This window comes from Mobula hypostoma, chromosome 10 (assembly GCF_963921235.1).
Source record: "Mobula hypostoma chromosome 10, sMobHyp1.1, whole genome shotgun sequence".
NCBI classification, from domain to species: domain Eukaryota; kingdom Metazoa; phylum Chordata; class Chondrichthyes; order Myliobatiformes; family Myliobatidae; genus Mobula; species Mobula hypostoma.
In genome coordinates, this window is record NC_086106.1 from 4,329,840 (window position 1) to 4,352,919 (window position 23,080).

A 23,080-nucleotide genomic window follows, 5' to 3' on the forward strand; every position below is an offset into this window, starting at 1 on the left:
GTGAATTAATCAGTCTGATGGCCTGGTGGAAGAAGCTGCCCCGGAGCCTGTCGGTCCTGGCTTTGGGTCCTGGGAGAAAACTGGGAGACCTGTGGAGAGGGGTGCACAGGAAGAACATGCAAACTCCACATGAACAGTATCATAGGTCTGGATTGAACCCGATGGCTGGATCTGAGAGACAATAGCATCACCTGCCGAACTCCCCTTTATGAGTGAAATGTTGTGATCACTGGTTCTAATCTCTCTGTAACCTCCTCCAGCCTTACACTCATAATGGTTTGGGTGGTCTAATTCTTGCTTCTTGTTTGTTTCTGAATTGGCTACTGGGTCGTAAGCTTTGGAAATCCTCTCCAGACAGTGAAATGTCGCACTTTGGAGGGACCAACCAGGGTAGGTTTCGTACAGTGAACGGTCGGACGCTGAGGAGTGCGGTAGAACAAAGGGATCTGGGAATACAGGTCTATAATTCACTGAAAGTTGCATCACAGGCAGATAGGGTCATAAAGAAAGCTTTTGGCACATTGGCCTTCATAAATCAATGTACTGGAGATGGGACGTTATGCTGAAGTTGTATAAGATGTTGGTGAGGTGTAATTCAGAGTATTATGTGCAGTTCTGGCACCTACCTCCAGAAAAGATATGAATAATGTTGAAAGAGTACAGAGAAAATTTTCAAGGATGTTGCTGGGTCTGGAGGACCTGAGTTATAAGGAAAGGTGGAATAGGTTAGGACTTTATTCCTTGGAACGTAGAAGATTGAGAGGTGATTTGATAGAGGTATACAACATTATGAGGGGTATAGACAGGGTAAATGCATGCAAGCCTTTTCCACTGAGGTGAGGTGGGAACTACAACCAGAAGTCATCGGTGAAAGGTGAAAAGTTTAAGGGGAACATGAGGGGAAACATTTTCACTCAGAGGATCGTGAGAGTGTGGAATGAGCTGTGAGCTCAAGTTGTGCAACTGTGCTTGATATGAATGTTTAAGAGAAGTTTGGATATTACATGGATGGAAGGGGTATGGAGGGCTATGGTCCTGGTGCAGGGAGTAAGCAGCTTAAATGGTTTGGCATTGACTAGATGGGCCAAATGGCCTGTTTCTGCGTTTTACTCTTCTATGACTTTATGACTCTAAGATATTTTATTTACACTGAGGTTGAACTTTTCAGAATCTGAATCAGGTTTATTATCACTGGCATGTGACGTGAAATTTGTTACTTAGCAGCAGCAGTTCAATGCAATACAGAATCTAGCAGAGAAAAAAAGTGCAAAAAACAGAAATACTATATATTAAAAAAAAATGAGGTAGTGTCCAAGGGTTCAATGTCCATTTAGGATCAGATAGCAGAGGGGAAGAAGCTGTTCCTGAATCGCTGAGTGTGTGCCTTCAGGCTTCTGTATCTCCTACCTGATGGTAACATTGAGAAAAGGGCATGCCCTGGGTGCTGGAGGTCCTTAATAATGGACACTGCCTTTCTGAGACACCGCTCCCTGAAGGTGTCCTGGGTACTTTGTACGATAGTACCCAAGATGGAGCTGACTAGATTTACAACCTTCTGCAGCATCTTTTGGTCCTGTACAATAGACCAACCCCACCCCCCCAAACCAGACAGTGATGCAGCCTGTCAGAATGCTCTCCATGGTATGAAAGTTTTTCAGTGTATTTGTTGACATGCCAAATCCCTTCAAACTCCTAATGAAGTATAGCCGCTGTCTTGCCTTCTTCATAACTACATCGATATGTTGGGACCAGGTTAGATCCTCAGAGATCTTGACTCCCAGGAACTTGAAACTGCTCACCCTCTCCACTTCTGATCCCTCTAAGAGAATTAGTATGTGTTCCTTTGTCTTACCCTTCCTGAAGTCCACAATCAGTTCTTTCGTCTTATTGACGTTGAGCGCTAGGTTGTTGCTGTGACACCACTCATCTAGCTGGTACATCTCACTCCTGTACACCCTCTCGTAACCACCTGAGATTCTACCAACAATGGTTGTATCGTCAGCAAATTTATAGGTGGTATTTGAGCTATGCCTACAGTCATGTGTATACAGAGAGTAGAGCAGTGGGCTAAGCACACATCCCTGAGGTGAGCCAGTGTTGATTGTCAGTGAGGAGGATATGTTATCACCAATCCGCACAGATTGTGGTCTTCCAGTTAGGAAGTCGTGGATCCAATTGCAGAGGGAGGTACAGAGGCCCAGGTTCTGCAACTTCTCAATCAGGATTATGGGAATGATGGTATTAAATGCTGAGCTATAGTCAATGAACAGCATCCTGACATAGGTGTATGTATTGTCAGGTGGTCTAAAGCCGTGTGGAGAGCCATTGAGATTGCTTCTGCTGTAGACCCATTGTGGTGATAGGCAAATTGCAATGGGTCCAGGTCCTTGCTGAGGCAGGAGTTCAGTCTGGTCATGAATGCAAAGCATTTCATCACTGTCGATGTGAGTGCTACCAGGCGATCGTCTTTAAGGCAGCTCACATTATTCTTCTTTGGCACTGGTATAATTGTTGAATGGAAACATTTCTACAAGAATTGCAGGATTTATCCAGTCGCACTTGGTGCTCTGTCGCTTTAAGAAGTTCTAGCGGGACTTCACCTCGGGAAAACTGGAGGCCTGTGGGAATTGTAGTGCTACGATCCGTTCATGGCGTCGAGGTGACAGGCTGAGAACTACAACTCCCAGTAAGCGTTTCACCGGCGAACGGAAGCGGGTCTTTCTCTTCCGGCGGGAGACGAAGCGCGGCTGTGGGTTGAGGAGGCGATCCGGCGCCACAGAGAGAGAGAGAGGGAAACATGTGAGTCGCTGAGAAACGGGCGAAGGGCCCGGCTTCGGGGGGCGAGAAGGGGCGGTCGCGCTTCTGTCGCTCTCCGCGGGCCGCTTGCGGACGTTCGCCGGTCTGGGGCGGGGTAGAGACCGAATCAATGACGGCGTGAGGCCGAGGCCCAGGTCTAGGCCTCGGGGGTTGGTGGAGTCCCAGAGACCGGTGGTGCGGTTATTGTCCTGGTGCTTGGTGGGTTTAGACAGCGGTCCCCAGTGTTTGACTGCATTACACTTGCAAACACTGGCTGATGCTCCGGGACTGACTCGTGGGGCATTCCACTGGTTACTGAATGCCAATCCGGTAGCCATAACACATAGGAACAGAATTAGGCCATTCAGCCCATTGAGTCTGTTCCTCTATCACGGCTGACTTATTTTCCCTCTCAATCCCATTTTCCCGCCTTCCCCCCCGTAACCTGTGATGCTCTCTCTAATCAAGAAGCAACCTTCGCTTTAAATACACCCAATGATTTGGAGTCTGCAGCCGGCAATGAATTCCACAGATTCCCCACTCTCTGGCTAAAGAAATTCCTCCTCAAGTCTGTTCTAAATGGACGCCCAGCCTGTACAGGCTGTGGTCCTAGTCTCGTCCACTAAAGGAAACATCCTCTCCATGTCCACTCTCGGAATTCAATATTCACTAGGTTTCGATGAGATTCACTCCCCCACCCCCTCATTCTCATAAACTCCAGTGAGTACAGACCCAGAGGCATCAAACACTCCTCAAGCGTTAACCCTATCATTCAAGTGAAACTTCCGGACCCTCTCCAATGACAGCACATCCTTTCTTAGATAAGGAACTCAAATCTGCTCAGGATGTTCTGACCAATGTATTATAAAGCCTCGGTATTGCATCTTTGCTATTGTAATTTGTCCTCTTGAAAGAAATGCTAGCTTTGCATTTGCCTTTCCTCATCACCAACTCAACCAACAAGTTAACCTTTAGGGAATCTTGTGTGAAGATTCTCCCCCTCTTCCCCCCCCCCCACCAAGTCCCTTTCCCCTTCTGATTTCTATGAATTTTGTTCTTGTCTTTGATTTTATTCCTTCTACCAAAGTGCATGATCATACAATTTCCGTCACTGTATTTCATCTGCCACTTCTTTGTCTGTGGTCTTAACCTTCTGCAGCCTCCCTGCTTCCTGCCCCCTCCTCCCCATTCTCATGAACTCCAGTGAGTAGAGGCCCAGAGCCGTCAAACACTCCTCAGATATTAACCCTAACGCTCCGTCCTTTCGACCTTTCTTCATATCATCCGAAACCTGGTCACACAGTCATCAGTTCTCATTATCCAAATCATTGACATATAACAAGAAAATAAATGGTTCCAACACCGACCCCTCCAGAACATCTCTCGCCACTGGCAGCCAACCAGAAAAAGTCTCGCTTCTTCCCACACTTTGCCTCCTGCCAGTCAGCCCATCTTCTATCGTGCTAGTGTATATTGCACTTATGCTTTCTGTTAGCTAATGTCCTGAGCCCCATTGATTTGTTGTGGAACACTTTATCAAAGGTTGTCTGGAAATCCAAATACATGACGTCTACTGGTTCTCCCAATCAACCATTTTCTTGTATATTCATAAACCTAGCAGGTGCATCAAACATCGTGTTTATTTTGCTTGATTGCCTTACAACTTTTCAGGAGTTCCTTTTGTTTAATAGTAATACTGGGTTCTCGTATTTTCTAATGACAGGTATTAGATTACCTGATCTGCAGTTTACAGTTGTTTGTCTCCGTCCTCTAATGAGTTGTCGTGCTGTGTAATGAGAGTAGCTTTATTTGTAACATATAACTGAAACGTGGTGAAATGTGTTGCTTGCACCAAATCAAATCAGCGAAGATTGTGTGCTGTGTTGCCCCACTTCCAGCGCCAACATAGTGTGCCCACAGCTCACTAACCCTACAGGTTGATTTATACTTCTGCCTAGGCTGTACGCCGTTGTGAGCATTTATACTTGTGCATTGGTGTGTCTGCGTCGCTCTGCAATTCACCGCCAAAGCGCCAGTTGGCGGTGGGGAATCTATGCCACTGCGTTGATCTTCTTTGTGTACTTCTGACAATGGCGACTGAAACTGAGCGCCTCGTGTTGGAGTGGAGCTAATAGAAGTTGAACAAGAGTTACTTTTATTGAAATTACTGCAACTCAGAAAAGAGAGAAGGCGTGGGAGGAGATGGTGTGTACGACCATTGAACGGATTGAGGCAGAAGGAGGGTGAATTTTCTGTGCTTGTCTGGCCAGTGAGAGACATGGACGAGGAAATGCATTTCAAATATTTTCGGATGTCGGCGGGTAGATTTGACGAGAAGAAGCAACTGGAAATGCGATGCTACCAAGCGGTACCTTCAGTTAGTCCTGACGAAGGGTCTCAGCCTGAAACGTCGACTGTACCTCTTCCTAGAGATGCTGCCTGGCCTGCTGTGTTCACCAGCAACTTGGATGTGTGTTGCTTGAATTTCCAGCATCTGCAGAATTCCTCTTGTCAAGCGGACCAATCACAGTTGTTGCGGTCTGCGTCGCCGTGACGCGTAGTTATATTTTTGGGGAGGGGCGCGTCAGGCTTCGGCGTAAGGTACGTGGCTATGCCGTACCTACGACGTAGATTGGATGCAGAAGTATAAATTGGCCTTAACCCACACGTCTTTGTGGAATGTGGGAGGAATGTGGAGCACCCACAGGGAGGGCATACAAACTCCTTACAGACAGCAGTGGGATTTGAACCGTCGCCTTACAGCTGATACTATAGAGTGTTGCGCTAACTACTACGCTACTGTGCCGCTTGGCGTCGCCATCGTGAAGGGACCGTGAGGTAGTTCTGCATCCTCAGCTTCTGAGCCAATACCCTTCCTCATTAAAGCAGTGATGTACTCTTTTGTGAACAATAGGTCACATGCCTCTGCGTATTCAAAGTACATTTATTATCAAAGTATGTATGCTCTATGTAACCTTGCAATCTGTCTCTATACAGGTCACCACAAAACCAAGAAACCCAAAAAGCCCCCTAAAATTAAAAGACCATCGAACACGCATTGTGCAGAGAGAAAAGAAACCCTAACCTGCGTGTCTTAAGCAGTTCCTAGCCTGGACTGCCTGGTCAGCTTGTCTATTGAATCATTTGCCATCAATTTATCTATCTTGCTAAAATTCAGATTAGGAACCTTTAATTTTCCCTTTTTGTAACCTTATTTGTTGTTGCACGTTTATGATTCTATGCTCTGTTGCTTCCTAGTACAGTCTGTGTATAATCATTCCTGTCAGTGTCCTGTACTGTCGCTTTCCCCCTTCTCCTCACCTACCTCCTGAGTCTCTGACAACTGCCCTCACAGTGCGTGTGTACAAAGCTACACAGGGAGCTAAACACCTTCTCCAAAATCACCCGAGCTGGAAACTTACTTCAGACTTTAATGAGATCTCACTTGGACAGTTTGAACAGCCCGGCTCTTTTGATTAAATCTGTGGAATAGATTTTTGATGTAAGCCTTTATATTATTTTAGGTAAATAAATTGTAGAAATGCTCAGTAGGTCAGACTGTGGCAAGGTGACAAATCACATCAGTGGGAAGATAACTCGATAACAGTCAAAAAGCACTACAACAAAGGCCTTTCAGCCCATCTGGTTTGTGCTGAACTGTTATTCTGACCCACACCAGGACCACAGCCCTCCATCCCTCTGCCAGACATGTACCTATCCAAACAAGTCATGTTACAAGTTAAAAGCCTGTTGCTCTATCCATGAGTGTATGAAAGTTATTGATTATTTGGACTACTTTCTGTTTTTGTTTGTAATTTCCAGCATATGCAGTTTTCAAAAATTTTGAGTTATAAATCTTGGCTTACAACCTAAATAGTTTTAAAGTTGGGGTTTTCACTGCTAGTTTCTTTACCAAGTGTTTGTCTTGCATCTTGAGTTTGTGTTTTACTAGTTCACACCTGCTTCTTGTCCAATTCTTACAACCTAACTTAAGATTAACTGTGTCTGTGTCATTAGTACAACAGTACAAGATTACCTTTCCTGCACAGCCTCAAGCACTCGATTGTGTCAGAAACTGGAATATAACTCTGCACACAGCTCGCTGCAGTTGCTCGCAGCTTTCGTGTCTTGTACCTTGGGTTTTAGTTTTTATTTGGGGGGAATAAAAAGCCTATCCAGTTGCCGCTGTTGGAATTTGAGGAATCGGTGTGCTTGAATCAGAATCAGGTTTAATAACACCAGCATATGTCCTGAAATTTGGAGCAGTACATTGCAATACATAAATAGAAGGAAAGCTTGGATTGCAATAAGTATATTTATATGTGTGTATAAATAATTACGCAAAAACAGAAATAAAAAAGCAATGAGGTAGTGTTCATGGGGTCAGTGTCCATTTGGAAATCGGATGGCAGAGGGGAAGAAGTCCCCTGAATTGTGGAGTGTGTGTCTTCAGGCTCCTGTACCTCCTCCCTGATGGTAGCAATGAGAACAAGGCACGACCTGGGTGGTGAGGGCCCTCAGTAATTGATACCGTTTTTTTGAGGCATCGCTCCCTGAAGCTGTAAACCGTAGTATCCAGGACAACTCTCTGCAGCTTATTTCCATCTTATGCAGCAGCATCCCCCAATACCAGATAGTGATGCAGCCAGGTAGAATGCTCTCCACAGTACATCTGTAGAAATTATCTATTCATAAAATCTGTCTCAGAATACCTGACTAGCTTCCCTTCATCATCATCATTATGAGCCTTGGTTGTACAACATCATCATTATGTGCCGTGTCATATGACATCATCATTATGTGCCATGTTGTATGAAGTGGGCGATCGTGGTCTTTCCATGACACTGATTGTTCCTGGCAAATTTTTCTATACAAGTTGTTTGCCGTTGCATTGTTCCGGGCAGTGTCTTTACAAAACGGGTGACCCCAGACACTCAATACTTTTCAGAAATTGTCTGCCTGGTGTCAGTGGTCACATAACCAGGACTTGTGATTTGCACCGGCGGCTCGTACGACCATCCACCACCTGCTCCCATGGCTTCACGTGACCCTGATCGGGGGCTAAGCAGGTGCTACACCTTGTCCAAGGGTGACCTGCAGGCTAACGGAGGGAAAGAGTGCCTTACACCTCCTTTGATAGAGTTGTATCTCCACCCCACCACCCTAGGTTTCCTTAACTACCAAAATAACCATGTCCAAAGTCAAAGAACTTTCAACTCAATGTCCTCACCATTGTCCATGTAAGAGACGGCAGTAGTATTTGGGCAGGAAGTGAGGGGAGCTTACAATTAGATGCCCAAGTTGAGAAATTTGTATTTACTAAGGGTTTGGTAGTGAAGTGCTTAATGAGTACTGATTGATCTTTGATCCTATACAGTGATTTTGAATCCTGTTAGGTAGTTTAAATTCAAGTGAATATTGTAAAGATTAGCCTTATTTGTTACACGTGCATCGAAACATACAGTGAAATGTGTTTTGTCAACGACGAATACAGCACAAAGTTTGTGTTGGGGACGGCCTGTAAGTAGTCGCCGTTTTTCCAGCACTAACATAGCATGCTCATAACTCTTAACCTCGAATTTTTGGGATGAGGGAGGAAACGCAGGAGAACATCCAAACTCCTCACAGGCAGCCCTCGTCCATTCATCTGTCGCCACTAATCTCCCTCTTGGCTCATATCCCTGCAAGTGCTACATCTGCCCACTCATCTCATCCCTCACCTCCATTCAGGGTTCCAAAGAGTCCTTCCAGGTGAGGCAGCGTTTCACCTGTGGATCTGTTGGGCTTGTTTGTTCTATCCAGTGCTACAGATGTTGCCTTGTCTGCATTGGTGAGACCTGACTTAAATTGGGACACTGCTTTGTCGAACACCTCTGCTCCATCTGCCAGAGTTGGAATTTCCTGGTGGCCAACCATTTTAACTCCTATCCCTATTCCTGTTCCGACATGTTGGTCCATGGCCTCCTTTTCCACCCCAATGAGGCCACCCTCGGTGGAGGAGCAACACCTTGTATTCCGAAGATTGCCTCCCACTTCCCTCTTGTATTCCCCACTCTGGCCTCTTCTTCTCATCTCCCTATCACTTTTCCCTTGTGCCTCTCCTTCCCTTTCGCTGATGGTCCACTCCCTCCTATCAGATTCCTTCCTCTCCAGTCCGTTACCTTTTCTACCCCCTTGACTTCACCCGTCACCTTCTAGCTACCCTCCTTCCCCTCCCTCCACCTTTTTAATCTGGCATCTACTTTCCTTTCCCGTCCGGAAGAGCAGTCTCGGTCGGAAACGTCGACTGTTTATTCATTTCCGCAGGTGCTGCCTGACCTCCTGGGTCCCTCTTAATATTTTGTGGGTGTTGCTGTTTACAGATGGCGGTTGCGAATTGAACGCTGATCGCCGCTGCTGTAAAGTGTTACTGTAACCACTGCACTACTGTGCCGTGCTGTCAATCTGGAGTTTTAATAAAAAGTTAGTCTCAGCAAAAGTGACTGAAAACACCAGAAAGTGAGTAAAATCCTGTGGTGTTCACTCAAGCCTTTCAGGGATGGAAAGTTGCCAGTCGTCCCGGCTGTGATTTCAAACGCACCGATGCGGTTGGTCGTCACTGCTCCTGGACTCGGGGGGCAGCTTTGGACAGTAAAATGCTGGCATTGGCACCGATGTCCATGTCCTGTGGATAAATACGCTTAAAAAAAATCCTGCAAACTGCTTGCATTACAGTGCATTACAGCCATGTGGGATCTAGACCAACAAACTCTCTGCAAGATGTCCACAGTTTCTATTTAATTCACTTTAGATTTTTATTTATTCTTTCTTTTTCAATCTTTTTATTAGTTTCAACAACAAACACGTTAGAAAAAGTACATAATAATTGGGATTATGTTAGTAATAATTAAGGTTTACGGCAGGTAGATTTTTATTTAGCAATACAGTGTGCAACAGGCCCTTCTTGCACTGATTAACCCTAGCCTATTCACAGGACAATTTACAATGACTAATTAACCTACTAACCCATATATCTTTGGACTGTGGGAGGAAACCAGAGCACCCGGAGGCAACCCACGCGCACATGAGAACAGGGTACAAACTTTCTTGGAGGACGTTGGAATTGAACTCAGTACTCGGATGCCCAGAGCTGTAATAGTGTCGCACTAGCCGCTGTGCTATGGTGGCGCCCCAATTAATCATTGAGCTCATAACTTGTTCCCTTTTTATTCAATTGAAATGTGATGGTTGCGTGAAAGGGGAACCCGATAGAGATGTTTGAGTAGAGTTGATTCTTCTTTCTGCTAGCCAATGTAAACTATTTTATAAAATTAATTAAAACCTCAATAATTGTTAGAGAGCCACAATTTGGAGCTTCCACTGACGTGCAGATATTACAGTGAACAATAAGCATGAGATTCTGTAGGTCAACCTCAGTTTAAAATATACCCAGTGATTTGGCCTCCACAGTGAATTCCACAGATTCATCACCCTCTTGCTAAAGAAATTCGGCCTCATCTCTGTCCTAAACGGGCATCTTATTCTGAGGCTGTGCCCTCTGGTCCTAATCTTTTATTACAATTAATTTATTTTGTTCCTGTATTGGCCGACATACTGTCTCCACCCCAGTTTCAATAACTTTGCAGTAATCTTTTCATGAACACGAGATCTTGTAGAGGCTTGAAATCTTGAGCAACACACACAAAATACTGAAGGACCACAGCAGGTCAGGCAGCACCTGCGGAGGAGAATAAGTAATCGCGGTTCCGAAGCCCTTCGTCAGGCCTAGAAAAGACTGGAAAGGAAAGGAGCAGAAGCTAGAATAAAGGTGGCTGTAGGTGACAGAGGTTTGGCAGTAGATGTTGTCTACATAGACTTTACTGGAGCGTTTGACAAGGTCCGCCAAGCTGACATGGTGTTGGGACATGAACAAAGACCAGAGAGACAGAAAAGCTAGTGGATATAGAGGGGTTACACTTTCCTCGCAGAGGAAAGCAGACAGTACGTATTGACACCCTTAGCATGACGTACGGCCAGATTTTGGGGTGCAAATCCATCACTCCCTGTAAGGGGCAACTCAAATCGATTAAGGTGATAAAGAAGGCGTACGATATTCTTGCCTTCATCGTCAGGGCACTGAGCATAAAAGTTGGGATGTAGTGTTGCAGTTGTATGAAAGTTTAGTTAAGCCATGTAAAGTATTATGCATGCTGCTGACTATACAAACTATAGGAGGAATGGGCAGGGATTGGACAGGATGCAGCTGAAGTTGCCTGCATTGGAGTCTATTGGCAATAAGGAAAACTTGGAAGGGATTTTTTTCACTGGATGCTGGAGGGTGAGGGGAGTTATGAGAGGTTCAGTTAGAGTAGGGTGGTGGGGTGGAGATAAATCTCTACCAGAGGTGCTCCTTTCCCCTGCTGGCCTGCATGAGCAAGATGTTGCACTTGCTTAGCCCCGACCGATCAGGGTCACGGGAAGCCATGGGAGCAGGCGGAGCACATAACGAACGAATAGTTGAGTAGGTAGTCAGTCTTTTTCCTGGGTTGAAAAGATCAGATGCTACAGGGCATAGGTTTAAGATGAAGGAAATAAATTTTCTTTTTACACAGAGTGTGATAGGTACCTGGACTGCACTTCCAGTGGAGGCACTTAGACAGACACATGAACAGGCAAAATGAATAAACCACAGGCAGACGGGTTTAGTTTTGATTGGAATCGTGGCCAGTGCAGATTTGTTGAGCTGAAGGGCCTGTTCTGTGTAGATATGCTCAATGGAAGGGAGGGCTTTGAGCATGATGGACTGAGCTGTATTCACTACTTTTCTGTTCCGGAGCACCGTGTTTCCTTGTCAGGCAATATACTCTCCACTACACATCTATAGAACTTTGTCAAAGGTTTAGATGTTGTGCTGAATCTCTGCAGATTTCACAGCGTGCTTGTGTGCCTCACAAAAAAAATGTTTTTGTTTCTCTTACCCCAGGAGTCTGTTAAACAAGCCAAAGAGTGAGATGACTCCCGAGGAGTTGCAGAAGAGAGAGGAAGAGGAGTTTAATACGGGGCCCCTCTCTGTTCTGACACAATCTGTCAAAAATAACACACAGGTCCTTATTAACTGCCGGAACAATAAGAAGCTGCTTGGCAGAGTCAAGGCCTTTGACAGGTAAGTTCCTTTCTGCTTACCTGTTCTCCTTCCCTTCCAAGCACACAAAAAGAACATGTAATAAGAGCAATGTTTTCCCATGAGTATGTTTTATGCCATGGGCTATATGTTAATATTTGTCACCAGCTGGATTGGAATCTGAGATTGTCTGTAAGATGGCCATCTGTGCTAGATGAGTGAACTGTGGTATAGTTTGTGTTTGCATTGCAAATATTCCCTACGTAGGGCTGAGATAAACACCCCAACAACATAACTTTGAACCTTTGAACTTTTTTCCCTATGTAGCACTGGACACCAGGGAGATGACTGATTTTTAAAAAAAATCACAAGACCTTAGTTCAGCCCCACTTGGAGTACTGTGTTCAGTTCTGGTTACCTCACTACAGGAAGGATGTGGATACTATAGAGAGAGTGTAGAGGAGATTTACAAGGATGTTGCCTGGATTGGGGAGCATGCCTTTATGAGAACAGATTGAGTGAGCTTGACCTTTTCTTTTTGGAGCGACGGAGGATGAGAGGTGACCTGATAGAGGTGTACAAGATGATGAGAGGCATTGATCGTGTGGATAGTCAGAGGCTTTTCCCCAGGGTTGAAATGGCTAACACGAGGGGCATGGTTTTAAGGTGCTTGGAAGTAGGTACAAGGGGGATGTCAAAGTTAAGTTTTTCACACAGAGAGTGGTGGGTGTGTGGACTGCAGTGCCAGCAACGGTGGTAGGGACGGATGTGATAGGGTCTTTTATGAGACTTAGGTAAATGGAGCTTAGAAAAATAGAGGGCTAAGCTGTGGGGAAATTCTAGGCAGTTTCTAGAGTAGGTTACATGGCCAGCACAACGTTGTGGGCCGAAGGGCCTGTAATGTGCTGTAGATTTCTATGTTTTAGCTGCATAATCTAATTGCAGCACAGACATTATTAAAACTGAGTGCAGAATTACTAACTTGGAGCGCAGTGTTTTTAAAGGTCCCATTGCTGAATTGTGTCTCGGGTAACACACTTACTGAGCTGGGCCCCTCACACCTCCCTGTAACAAGCATCCACGAGGTTCAGTGGCCTGTTGTGAATCGGTTTCCTCCTCTCTGGCTATACTCAGAGACGTGCACTTAGACAAGGAACATGATCTTGGGTAAAGTAACCGTCAGGGGCTAACGTTCACAAGGGCACAACCTCAGCTCGGATCGATCCCTTTTTCAAATGCAAGCCAGGCCTTTTCCAGGTGAGACGAGAGGTGAAAGGTGAACCTGCGGGGGGGGAGGGGGCTCTTCTTCATTCAGGGTTGGTGAGAGTGTGGAATGAGCTGCCAGCAGAAGTGGTGGATGCAGGTTCCGTTGCAACATTTAAGAGTTGACTGGCTCCTCCCTGTGCCTTGTTTGGTGCATCGGGCGGCAACCTTGCAATTTCTTTAGTGTTTGTCTGTTTTACGGGGCCGAGTCGCTAGCTCGACGCTCAACCCGGCACAGGTGAAAAGCGTGCAAGGAACCAACCGGATATGAACCAGGGATCTCTTATTCCGAAACCTGGTCGCAGATACCACTACACCACTGGCACAGAGTAATTATGGTCAATTGCTAAATAATATAACAGTTCAACCTGGCCTAGATGGGCTGAAGGGACTGTTCTGAGATTCTCTGACTCTCAGCTTGTTACCTCACATCATTACTGCAATTTTTTAAAATTTGCAGTTGTATCTAATTTAGAAAAACACCAAATTCTGGTCCAGTGACATTTCTTAAATGATTGAATAAGAAATAAATTTGTCTCAGTTTTGCTTGCCGATAATGTATTCACCTTGCGGTCGGATTGTTGACGTCCTTAGTATCAGAAAGGGCTTGAAGCATCTTGATAGTGTAAACCTACCCATGGCAAGGTATGTGCCCAGTTTATCTGTCTGTGAGGCAACACTTTGGTGACTGGCTCCAGCTTTAAGGAAAGGTGTCTCTCACTGCAGATGCATAGTCTTGTTGGCCTCGTCGCAAGGCAAGGTTCGCTTGTCAAAGTAGCTTGAGCAGCTCTGCTTCGTCAGTCACATCGCGAAACTCAGTAGTATCATTTTCATCTATGTTGTAGTTCAATGAAAGGTTTTGCCAGTGGTGTAGTTCTTGCTGACTTTGAAGAGAGAGTGAGAGAGGAGCCTACATCAGGCTCTGTTTTATCACTTGTGATAAAACTCTCTTACAAAGTACTGCTTCAGTCTATGGTTGCTTCAAGTAATCCCATATTGCTGCATATGCCACTTCAACGAGCAGTTCTTACCTCCCACCCCATGAGCCTCCACATCCAACACATCATCCTCCGTAACTGTCACCTCCAAAGGGATCCTACCACCAAACACATCCTTACCTCCCTCCCCCCTCTGCTTTCTGCAGGGGTCGCTCCCTCTGTGATTCCCTTGTCCATTCGTCCCTCCCCACTAATCCCCCTAATCTGCAATCTGCAAGCAGTTTAAATGCAACCCCTATCCATTCACCTCCTCCCTCACCTCCATTCAGGGCTCCAAACAGTCCTTTCAAGTGAGGCAACACGTCACCGGCGACTTGACTGGGGTTGCCTGCTGTGTCCAGTGCTCCTGATTCGGCCTCCCCTACGTTGGTGGGACCTGTCGTAAATTGGGGGACTGCTTCGTCGAGCTCCATCTGCCAAAAGTAGAGCTTCCCAGTGGCCAAACATTTTAATTAGGATTCCCATTCCAACATGTTGGTCCAGGACCATCTCTTGTGCCAAGATGAGGCCACCCTCAGGGTGGAGTTGCAACACCTTGTATTCCTTCTGGGTACCTGCCAACCTGATGATGTGAATATTGATTTCTCCTGGTTAAAAATAATTATGTCCTGCTCTCCTCTTCCTCTACACATTCTCGCCTTTTTACCTCTTCTCACCAGCCTATTACACCCCCCTGGTTCCCTCTTCCTTCTCTTTCTCCTATGGTCCACTCTCCTCTCCTATCAGATTCTTCTTCTCCAGCCCTTGACCTTTCCCACCCACCTGGCTTCACCTAAAATAGAACATAGAACAGTACAGGCCCTTTGGCCCACAATGTTGTGCCGACCTTGAAACCCTGCCTCCCGTATAAGCCCCCAACTTAAATTCCTCCATATACCTGTCCAGTAGTCTCTTAAACTTCACTAGTGTATCTGCCTCCACCACTGACTCAGGCAGTGCATTCCACACACGAACCATTCTCTGAGTAAAAAACCTTCCTCTAATATCCCCCTTGAACTTCCCACCCCCTACCTTAAAGCCATGTCCTCTTGTATTGAGCAGTGGTGCCCTGGGGAAGAGGCGCTGGCTATCCACTCTATCTATTCCTCTTATTATCTTGAACACCTCTATCATGTCTCCTCTCATCCTCCTTCTCTCCAAAGAGTAAAGCCCTAGCTCCCTTAATCTGTTAAAATCTTCTAGCTATCCTCCTTCTCTTCTCCACACCTTTTTATTCTGACCTCTTCCCAAAGAAGTTTCTCGGCTCGAAGCATCGAACATTTGTTCATTTCCATAGCTGCAGATTCCTCCGGCATTTCGAGTGTGTTGCTGACAGAGCTGTTGGTCATTTTCTGCACTGCTGATCCGGATGCGCTCTTTAAACTTTAAACAACGGGAATAATTACGGTCCTTGTGTTTTAAAAGCTGCTGCATCCCAGCTCCAGCAGGAAATAGTGCTGCTGTTAGAACTGTCAGTTTGAGGGGTTTAATTTCAGAAAAAGTTAAGGATTGCCGAAGTAGTCTTCCCACCAAGCGTATGAATGTATTCTGTTACCTATTTGTTACATAGAGTTGCAGAACGCTACCGCATAGAAACAGGCTCTTCGGCCCATCTAGTCCATGCTGAGCTATTACCCTGCTTAGTCCCAGCAACCTGCACCTGGGTCGTACCCCTTCCATCCATGTACCTAATTAAACTTAAATGTTAAAATTGAACCTGCATCCACGCATTCCTCTTGTGGCTCGTTCTGAGTGAAGAGTTTATTTATTTATTGAGAGTCAGTGCAGAAAAGGCCCTCCCAGGCCTTCAACTCCCGACTTAACCCTAACCTAACCATGGGACAATTTACAATGGCCAATTAGCCTACCTACCAGTATGTCCTTGGAATGTGGAAGGAACCTGGAGCACCCGGAGGAAACCCACGCGGTCACGGGGAGAACCTACAAACTCATTACAGGCATCGGTGGGAAATGGACCCGGGTCACTAGTACTGTAAAGCATTGTGCATACCACTACGCTACCAAATTCCCCTTAAATATTTCGCCTTTCACTCTTAACCCATGACCTTTCATTCTAGTCTCGCCCAATCTCAGCGGAAAAAGCCTGCTTGCATTTCTGTCCGTTTTCTTTTTGTATTGACACCCAAAGCAATGGGACCCATAATGGCAAAGAGGATGAAAGCTAGGTTTCAAAAGAGACTGTTGTGTGATAGCTTCCCCTCTGTCTCCAGGCATTTAAACTACATTGCAGTTGTAATGGGCTTGAAGGGTCAGTAACCAAAGGGCAGATACTTAAGGTGCCAGAGGCAAAACCTCTTTTTTTAAAATAAGGGTGAGTGCTTAAGATGTGGATTGCTTTGCCTGATAGCTTTGACAGAACCCTTCAAAACGTTATTTGGTAAACACTTACAGGGGAAAAAACATCGCAGAGATATGGGCAAGGAGTGGGTGGAACTAGCTGGCAGGCTTACTGAAAGAATCAGTGCGGATTGAAAGGACTAAGAGATGTTTTCAAATCATAAATTGTTTGTCACTTTTCAGCTACTCTCATTAAAATGGCTCTTCATTTGTTCGCTCATTACATGCTGTGTTGTATGACGTGGCCGATCATGGTCTATCCATGACTGTGATTGTTCTTGGCAAATTTTTCTACAAAAGTGGTTTGCCACTACCTTCTGGGCAGTGTCTTTACAACACGGGTGACCCCAGTCATTATCAATACTCTCACAGTTGAGGATAAAGGGGAAGCCTTTTAGGACCAAGATTAGGAAAAACAGAGAGTGGTGAATCTGTGGAATTTTCTGCCACAGGAAACAGTTGAGGCCAGTTCATTGGCTATATTTAAGAGGGAGTTAGATAAGGCTAAAGGGATCAGGGGGTATGGAGGGAAGGCAGGTACAGGGTTCTGAGTTGGATGATCAGCCATGATCATACTGAATGGCGGTGCAGGCTCGAAGGGCTGAATGGCCTACTCCTGCACCTATTTTCTATGTTTCTTCAGAGATTGTCTGGCATCAGTTGTCGCATAGCCAGGACTTGTGATATGCACCAGCTGCTTGTACAACCAGCCGCCTCCTGCTCCTGTGGCTGACCGGGGGGGCGGGGGGCGCGGGGAAAGAGTTCTAAGCAGGTGCTACACCTCGCCCAAGGGTAACCTACAGGCTAGCAGAGGGAACGAGTGCCTTTTACCTCTTTTGGCAGAGATTTATCTCCACCCTGCCACCTTAAAATGGTTCTTAATAAATTAATAGAAGTGTGGGAATTGAATCTGATGGCATGTAGATGGGGTGTGGTCGGGGGATTAGGCCTCCTCAGAAGGGATTGATGTGATAATGAATTAGACAACTCATTGCCAGCACTTCTCACTTTGAGCAAGATAATGGAACCATCTTCCTGTTCCTTCCAAACTGTGGCTGAATTTGTCAACTGTCAGATTTAGACAGCAGAGTCTCTGATTTCAGTACTACAGTCCACCCTTGTATTCGTTTTACCACAGTTCAAAGTCAGTTTATTGTTCAAGTTCAATGAGTGAACAGAGGATGAGAGCTGGGTTTAAATAGGCTGCAGGTGACTCCTGTTAGGTAGTGACTGAGAGGTTCCCGCCTATGCAGGCTTGACTCCTTGTTCTGCCTGCTCTGCACTTTCAGTTTGTGTGCTTTATTCTACATTATTATTGTGTGATTGTCTAACGATTTGAGCAAATTTGAAAGTAAATTTATTGTCACCATATACTACCCTGAGATACATTTTCTTGTGGGCATTCACAGTAGACCAAAGAAATGCAGTGGAATCAATGAAAAACTACACACAAAGGCTGTTAAACAATCATTGTGCAAAATAAAACAATCTGTGCAAACGCCAAATGTGGTATATATAAATAATTAACACTGAGAACATGAGTTGTAGGGCCCTTGAAAGTGAGTCCATAGATTGTAGAAACGGCTCACTGATGAGGTGAGTGAAGATATCCTTGCTGGTTCGGGAGCCTGATTTCGGTCATACAGTCCAATCTCATCTCACCAGTTATACATAAGAGTTATAGAGCATTGCCGGCTGGTGGCGTAATGACATAGGCGCTGGACTTCGGGGTGAGAGGTCCCGAGTTCGAATCCGGCTGGCTCCCTAGAGTTAAGGGCGCGTGCGCGCACACACACACACCACGACAGCACAGAAACAGGCCCTTCGGCCCATCTAGTCTGTTCTTAACTGTTCCTCTGCCTAGTCCCTTCGACCCGGACCATAGCTCTCCATACCCTGCCCCTCCACGCACTTCTCTTAAATGTTAAAATCAAACGTGAATCCACCTCTGGCAACTTGTTCCACAGTCCACAGAGTGAAGGTGTTCCTTCTCAGGTTCCCTGTAACTATTCCACCTTTACTGTGTCTTATGGTCTTATGTATTCGGTCTAAGGCTAATTCAAAACGGAGACTTCCAACCACTTTAGTTTTTAATAAACATGACATCTCACTTAGTCAGAATCCCTCCCTTGGCACTTGTAGTCGTGTTGTTGAGGTCGTTGGGTATGGCTGACATCGAAAGCAGAACTAGTATGGTCTCTCGAGTGTCATTTGCTTAATTTCAAATGCGCTCTGTTTTCCTTATCAAATATATGATTGTATTGTGAGCAGTTTTGGGTCCCATATCTATGCAAGGATACGCTGACTTTAGAGAGGATCTGGAGGAGATTTACAAGAATGATCCTGGGAATGAAATGGTTAATGTATGAGGAATGTTTGAAGGTTCTGGGCCTGTACTCACTGGAGTTTAGAAGAATGAGGGGGAGTCTCATTGAAACCTATCGAATATTGAAAGGCCCAGAGAGAGTGGATGTGGAGAGGATTTTTCCTGTAGTGGGAGAGTCTAAGACCAGAGGGCACAGCCGCCAAATAGAGGGGTGTTCATTTAGAACGAGATGAGGAAATTCTTTAGCCAAAGAGTGGTGAATTTGTGGAATTCATTGCCACAGATGACTGTGAAGGCCAAATCGTTTGGTATATTTAAAACGGAGGTTGATATGTTCTTGATTAGTTAGGGTATCAAAGGTTACGGGGAGAAAACTGGAGAATAGGGCTGAGAGGGTAATAAATCAGCTATAATGGAACAGCAGCAGATGAGATGGACCGAATGGTCTAGTTCTGTGTCTTATGTGGCAGTCTCTGCTTTGAGTATCCCACGCTGTATGATAGAGGGTTGTAGAGCTTTTACAGTCTTTAAAGAATTTGCTCCTCATTCCTAATTAACCACCTGAGGCTGATATGTACTTGTGCGTCAACTCGACGCTGTAACCTACACAAGTGGCCTACGCGTGTTGCGAGCACTTATACTTGTGCGTTGGTGTGTCTGCGTCGCTCTGCAATTCGGGCACGCTGTGCATGCGCACGCACCTGCCCGCGCAAGGCTTCATGGTCATGGTAGTCTGTCACGGGGTAAACAAGTTTAAGGCGAGTGTCTTTTTTCGTAAAAGTGAAATGTGTCCTCCATAATTTCAGAGGTCTGTAAAGCTCTATGGAAAGCAGAGTTCCCTCCCTGCCTTTCAGTCGCCCAATGGGAAGCTATTGCAGCGTAGGAGGAAATGCGATGCTACCAGATGGACCAATCACAGCTGTTGCGTTCTGCGTTGCTGCGATGCGTAGTTACATTTCGGGAGAGGTGTGCGTCAGGCTACGGTGTAGGGTGCGCGGCGACACTGTACCTACGGCGTCGAGTTGATGCACAAGATTAAATCAGCCTTTATCCTGAAGTTGATTCCTGGTTGTAGGTTCTTAAACCAGCAGAAACAACCTTTCAGAATATGAGCTTGGTGAGCTGCTGCGCTTGCTGTCTTTCACAGCTCCACAGATTCAAGAGTGGTTCCGTCAGAATGGAAGCATAGTGGTTAGCACAGCATCAGGCCGTTGTTTCGGAGTTTGGGTTCAATTCTGGCAGCGTTCCGTAAGGATTGTCTGAACCCCCCCCCCCCCGTGGAATGTGTGGGTTTCCTCCGGCTGCTCTGGTTTCCTCCCACACTCCATAGATGTACCGGGTAGGTTAATTGGTGGTTGTAAATTATCCTATGATTAGGTTAGGCGTTACTGGGGTGGTGTGGCATGAAGGACAGGAAGAGCTTACTCTGCTCTGTATTGCTAAATAAAAATAAAAAACCTTAGAAAATGTAACCTTAGACACAAGATGTACTGCAGATGCTGGAAATATAGCATAATGCACCGTGTGCTGGAGGAGCTCAGCAGATCTGGCGGCATCTGTGGAAAAGAGTCAACATTTCGGGCTGAAACCCTTCATCGGGACGGGAAAGGACAAGTCAGTGTAAGAAGTTTGGGGGAGGGCACGAAGAAGTACAAGGTAGTATATGATAGGTGAAACTGGGAAAGGACGGGGTGGAGTAGAGAGCTGGGAAGTCGATTGGTGAACGAGATAAAGGGCTGGAGAAGGGGAAGCCTGAAAGGAGAGGACAGAAGACCAGGGAAGGGAGGGAGCACCAGAGGGAGGTAACGAGATAAGGTAAGGAGGAGGGGGTAAGGGGGGGGGTGGATTTACCGGAAGTTTGAGAAGTTGATGTTCATGCCATCAGGTTGGAGGCTACACAGACGGAATATAAAGTGTTGCTCCTCCAACCTGAGTATGGCCCCATTGCGTCAGTAGAGGAGGCCACGGACTATATATTGGAATGGGAAATAGGATTGAAATAGGTGGCCACTGGGAGATCCCGCCTTGTCTGGCGGATGGAGCGCAGGTGCCCAGCAAAGCGGTCTCCCAGTCTGCGTCGGGTCTCACTGATATACAGGAGGCCACACCAGGAGCACCGAATACAATAGATGACCTCAGCAGACTCACAGGTGAAGTGTTGCCTCACCTGGAAGAACTGTTCGGGGTCCTGAATGGTAGTGAGGGAGGAGGTGTAGGGGCCGGTGTGGCACTTGTTCCATTTGCAAGGAGGGAGATAACTGTGGAGGGGCTAGGCTAAAGAAAGCAGGGAAAACAGGAAACTTTTAATCTGACTTTAGAAGAAAAGCGCTGGACTTAATTGTTCAGAAAGACGTTTAGAAAGCAATAGGATTGGCTTGGATTGGAGGACAGTAAATCTCATTTGGCAGATCTTGTCAGTTTTTAATACTGTAACTGATGGATCCATTTGATTTGTATTTGGAGCAGAAAATGGCAAATAGACTACATGGAAGAGAGAATCTGCAGGTGATGGAAATCCAAGCAACACACACAAAATGCTGGAGGAGCTCAGCAGGCCAGGCAGCATCTGTGGAAAAGAATACCCCAAATGTCGACTGCAATTTTTTTCATAGACACTGTGTGGCCTGCTGAGTTCCTCCAGCATTTTCAGGCTTGCAGCGGTGACCTGCTGGTTGCTGCAGGCATCCCAGAATTCTGTCGTGCTGCCACCTGCCACCTTGTGCTTCTCACTCCCCTCCCTCCATCTTCTTGCTCCGACTTCTCATCTTTTTTTTCCCCCCAGTCCTGATGAAGGGTCTCGACCCGAAACATTAACTGTTCATTCATTTTGATAGGTGCTATCTGACCCGCTGAGTTCCTCCAGCATTTCGTGTGTTTTGCGCTTGGGCTTTAAGTCCAATGCAGTTTCTTGGACCATAAGCTCAGACATTGGAGCAGAATTAGGCCACTCGGCTCATCAGTCTGCTCTGCCATTTGATTACAGCTGATCCATTTCCCTCTCAGCCCCAATCTCCTGCCTTCTCCCTGTTTCCCTTCATGCCCTGACTAAACAAGAATCTATCAGCCTCTGCCTCAAATGTACCCAATGATTTGGCCTCCATAGCTTCCTGTGGCAACAAGTTCCGCAGACTCACCATCCTCTGGCTAAGAAATCCCTTCTTCTTTCCATTGTAAATGGATGTCCCCCTTTTCTAAGGCTGTGTATGCTGGTCTCAGACTCCCCCATTATAGGAAACATCCTCTCCACATCCACTATTTTTGAGGCCTTTCAACATTCAATGGCTTTCAATTAGATTCTCCCTCATTTTTCTGAATTCTAGTGAGTAGAGGGCCAAAGCCATCAAACACTCCTCATATCATAAGCCTTTCAATCCCAGAATAATTTTTGTGAACTTCATTTGAACCCTGTCCAGTCAGCACATCTTTTCTTAGATAAAGGGCCGAAAACTGCTCACAGTGTTCCCAAGTGAGGCCTCACCAGTGCTTTATAAAGCCTCAACATTACATCTTTGCTTTTATATTCTCATCCTAGCAAAATGAATGCTAACATTACATTTAAGTGCACACAGTTCCTTGATAAAGGAGTTCAATTTGGAGAGATTTCCCTCATCTGTCAACAAATGCAGGGGCACACTAAGAAATGTCTTGGGAGTCTTGAAATGTGTGTTACGGTGGTACATGCCCTGAACTGTAATGTTTAATGAAAACCCATTTCTCTTCTGAGGCATTTCTCATTTTGCTGTTTCAGGCATTGCAACATGGTGTTAGAAAACGTGAAGGAGATGTGGACCGAGGTACCCAAGAGCGGAAAAGGAAAGAAGAAGTCAAAACCCGTCAACAAGGATCGATACATCTCTAAGATGTTCCTTCGAGGGGACTCTGTGATTGTCGTACTTAGGAACCCACTGATCACAGGCAAATGAACGCCATTTTCTGAAAGATGTAACTTATCACATGGCATAAGCAACAAGAGTTAGGTTTTTGGTTTTATTGTCTGTGTCATTTCCCCACTGATATCTGTTTAGTGTCATTTGTAATAAAAACTCTATCATTTTGATGTATGACTTTTTTTTATAAGTGTAAATTTGTGCGGCGTGTGTGGGGGGGAAATCTCAATTCCAAGATGGACGCCTTTGTAGTCCAACATGGCCGTTTGAGTTTTGGTTTCTGTAGGGTGGTAAAAGGTGAGTGCCATGGTGGCTCAACAGTTAACTCCGTTAACGTCACGTCTCCAGAAAATCACTGTTAATCTTCCAATGC

General features: G+C 45.8%; 1 protein-coding gene across 1 annotated transcript; it reads left to right on the top strand.

Annotated features, from left to right (window-relative positions):
• Positions 1-2,706: 2,706 nt before the first annotated feature.
• On the top strand, positions 2,707-22,877 carry snrpd2 (small nuclear ribonucleoprotein D2 polypeptide). The gene is made up of 3 exons (XM_063061248.1): positions 2,707-2,799; positions 11,759-11,938; positions 22,569-22,877. Coding segments are annotated over exons 1-3 (357 nt in total). The 5' UTR covers positions 2,707-2,797; the 3' UTR covers positions 22,744-22,877.
• Positions 22,878-23,080: the final 203 nt, after the last annotated feature.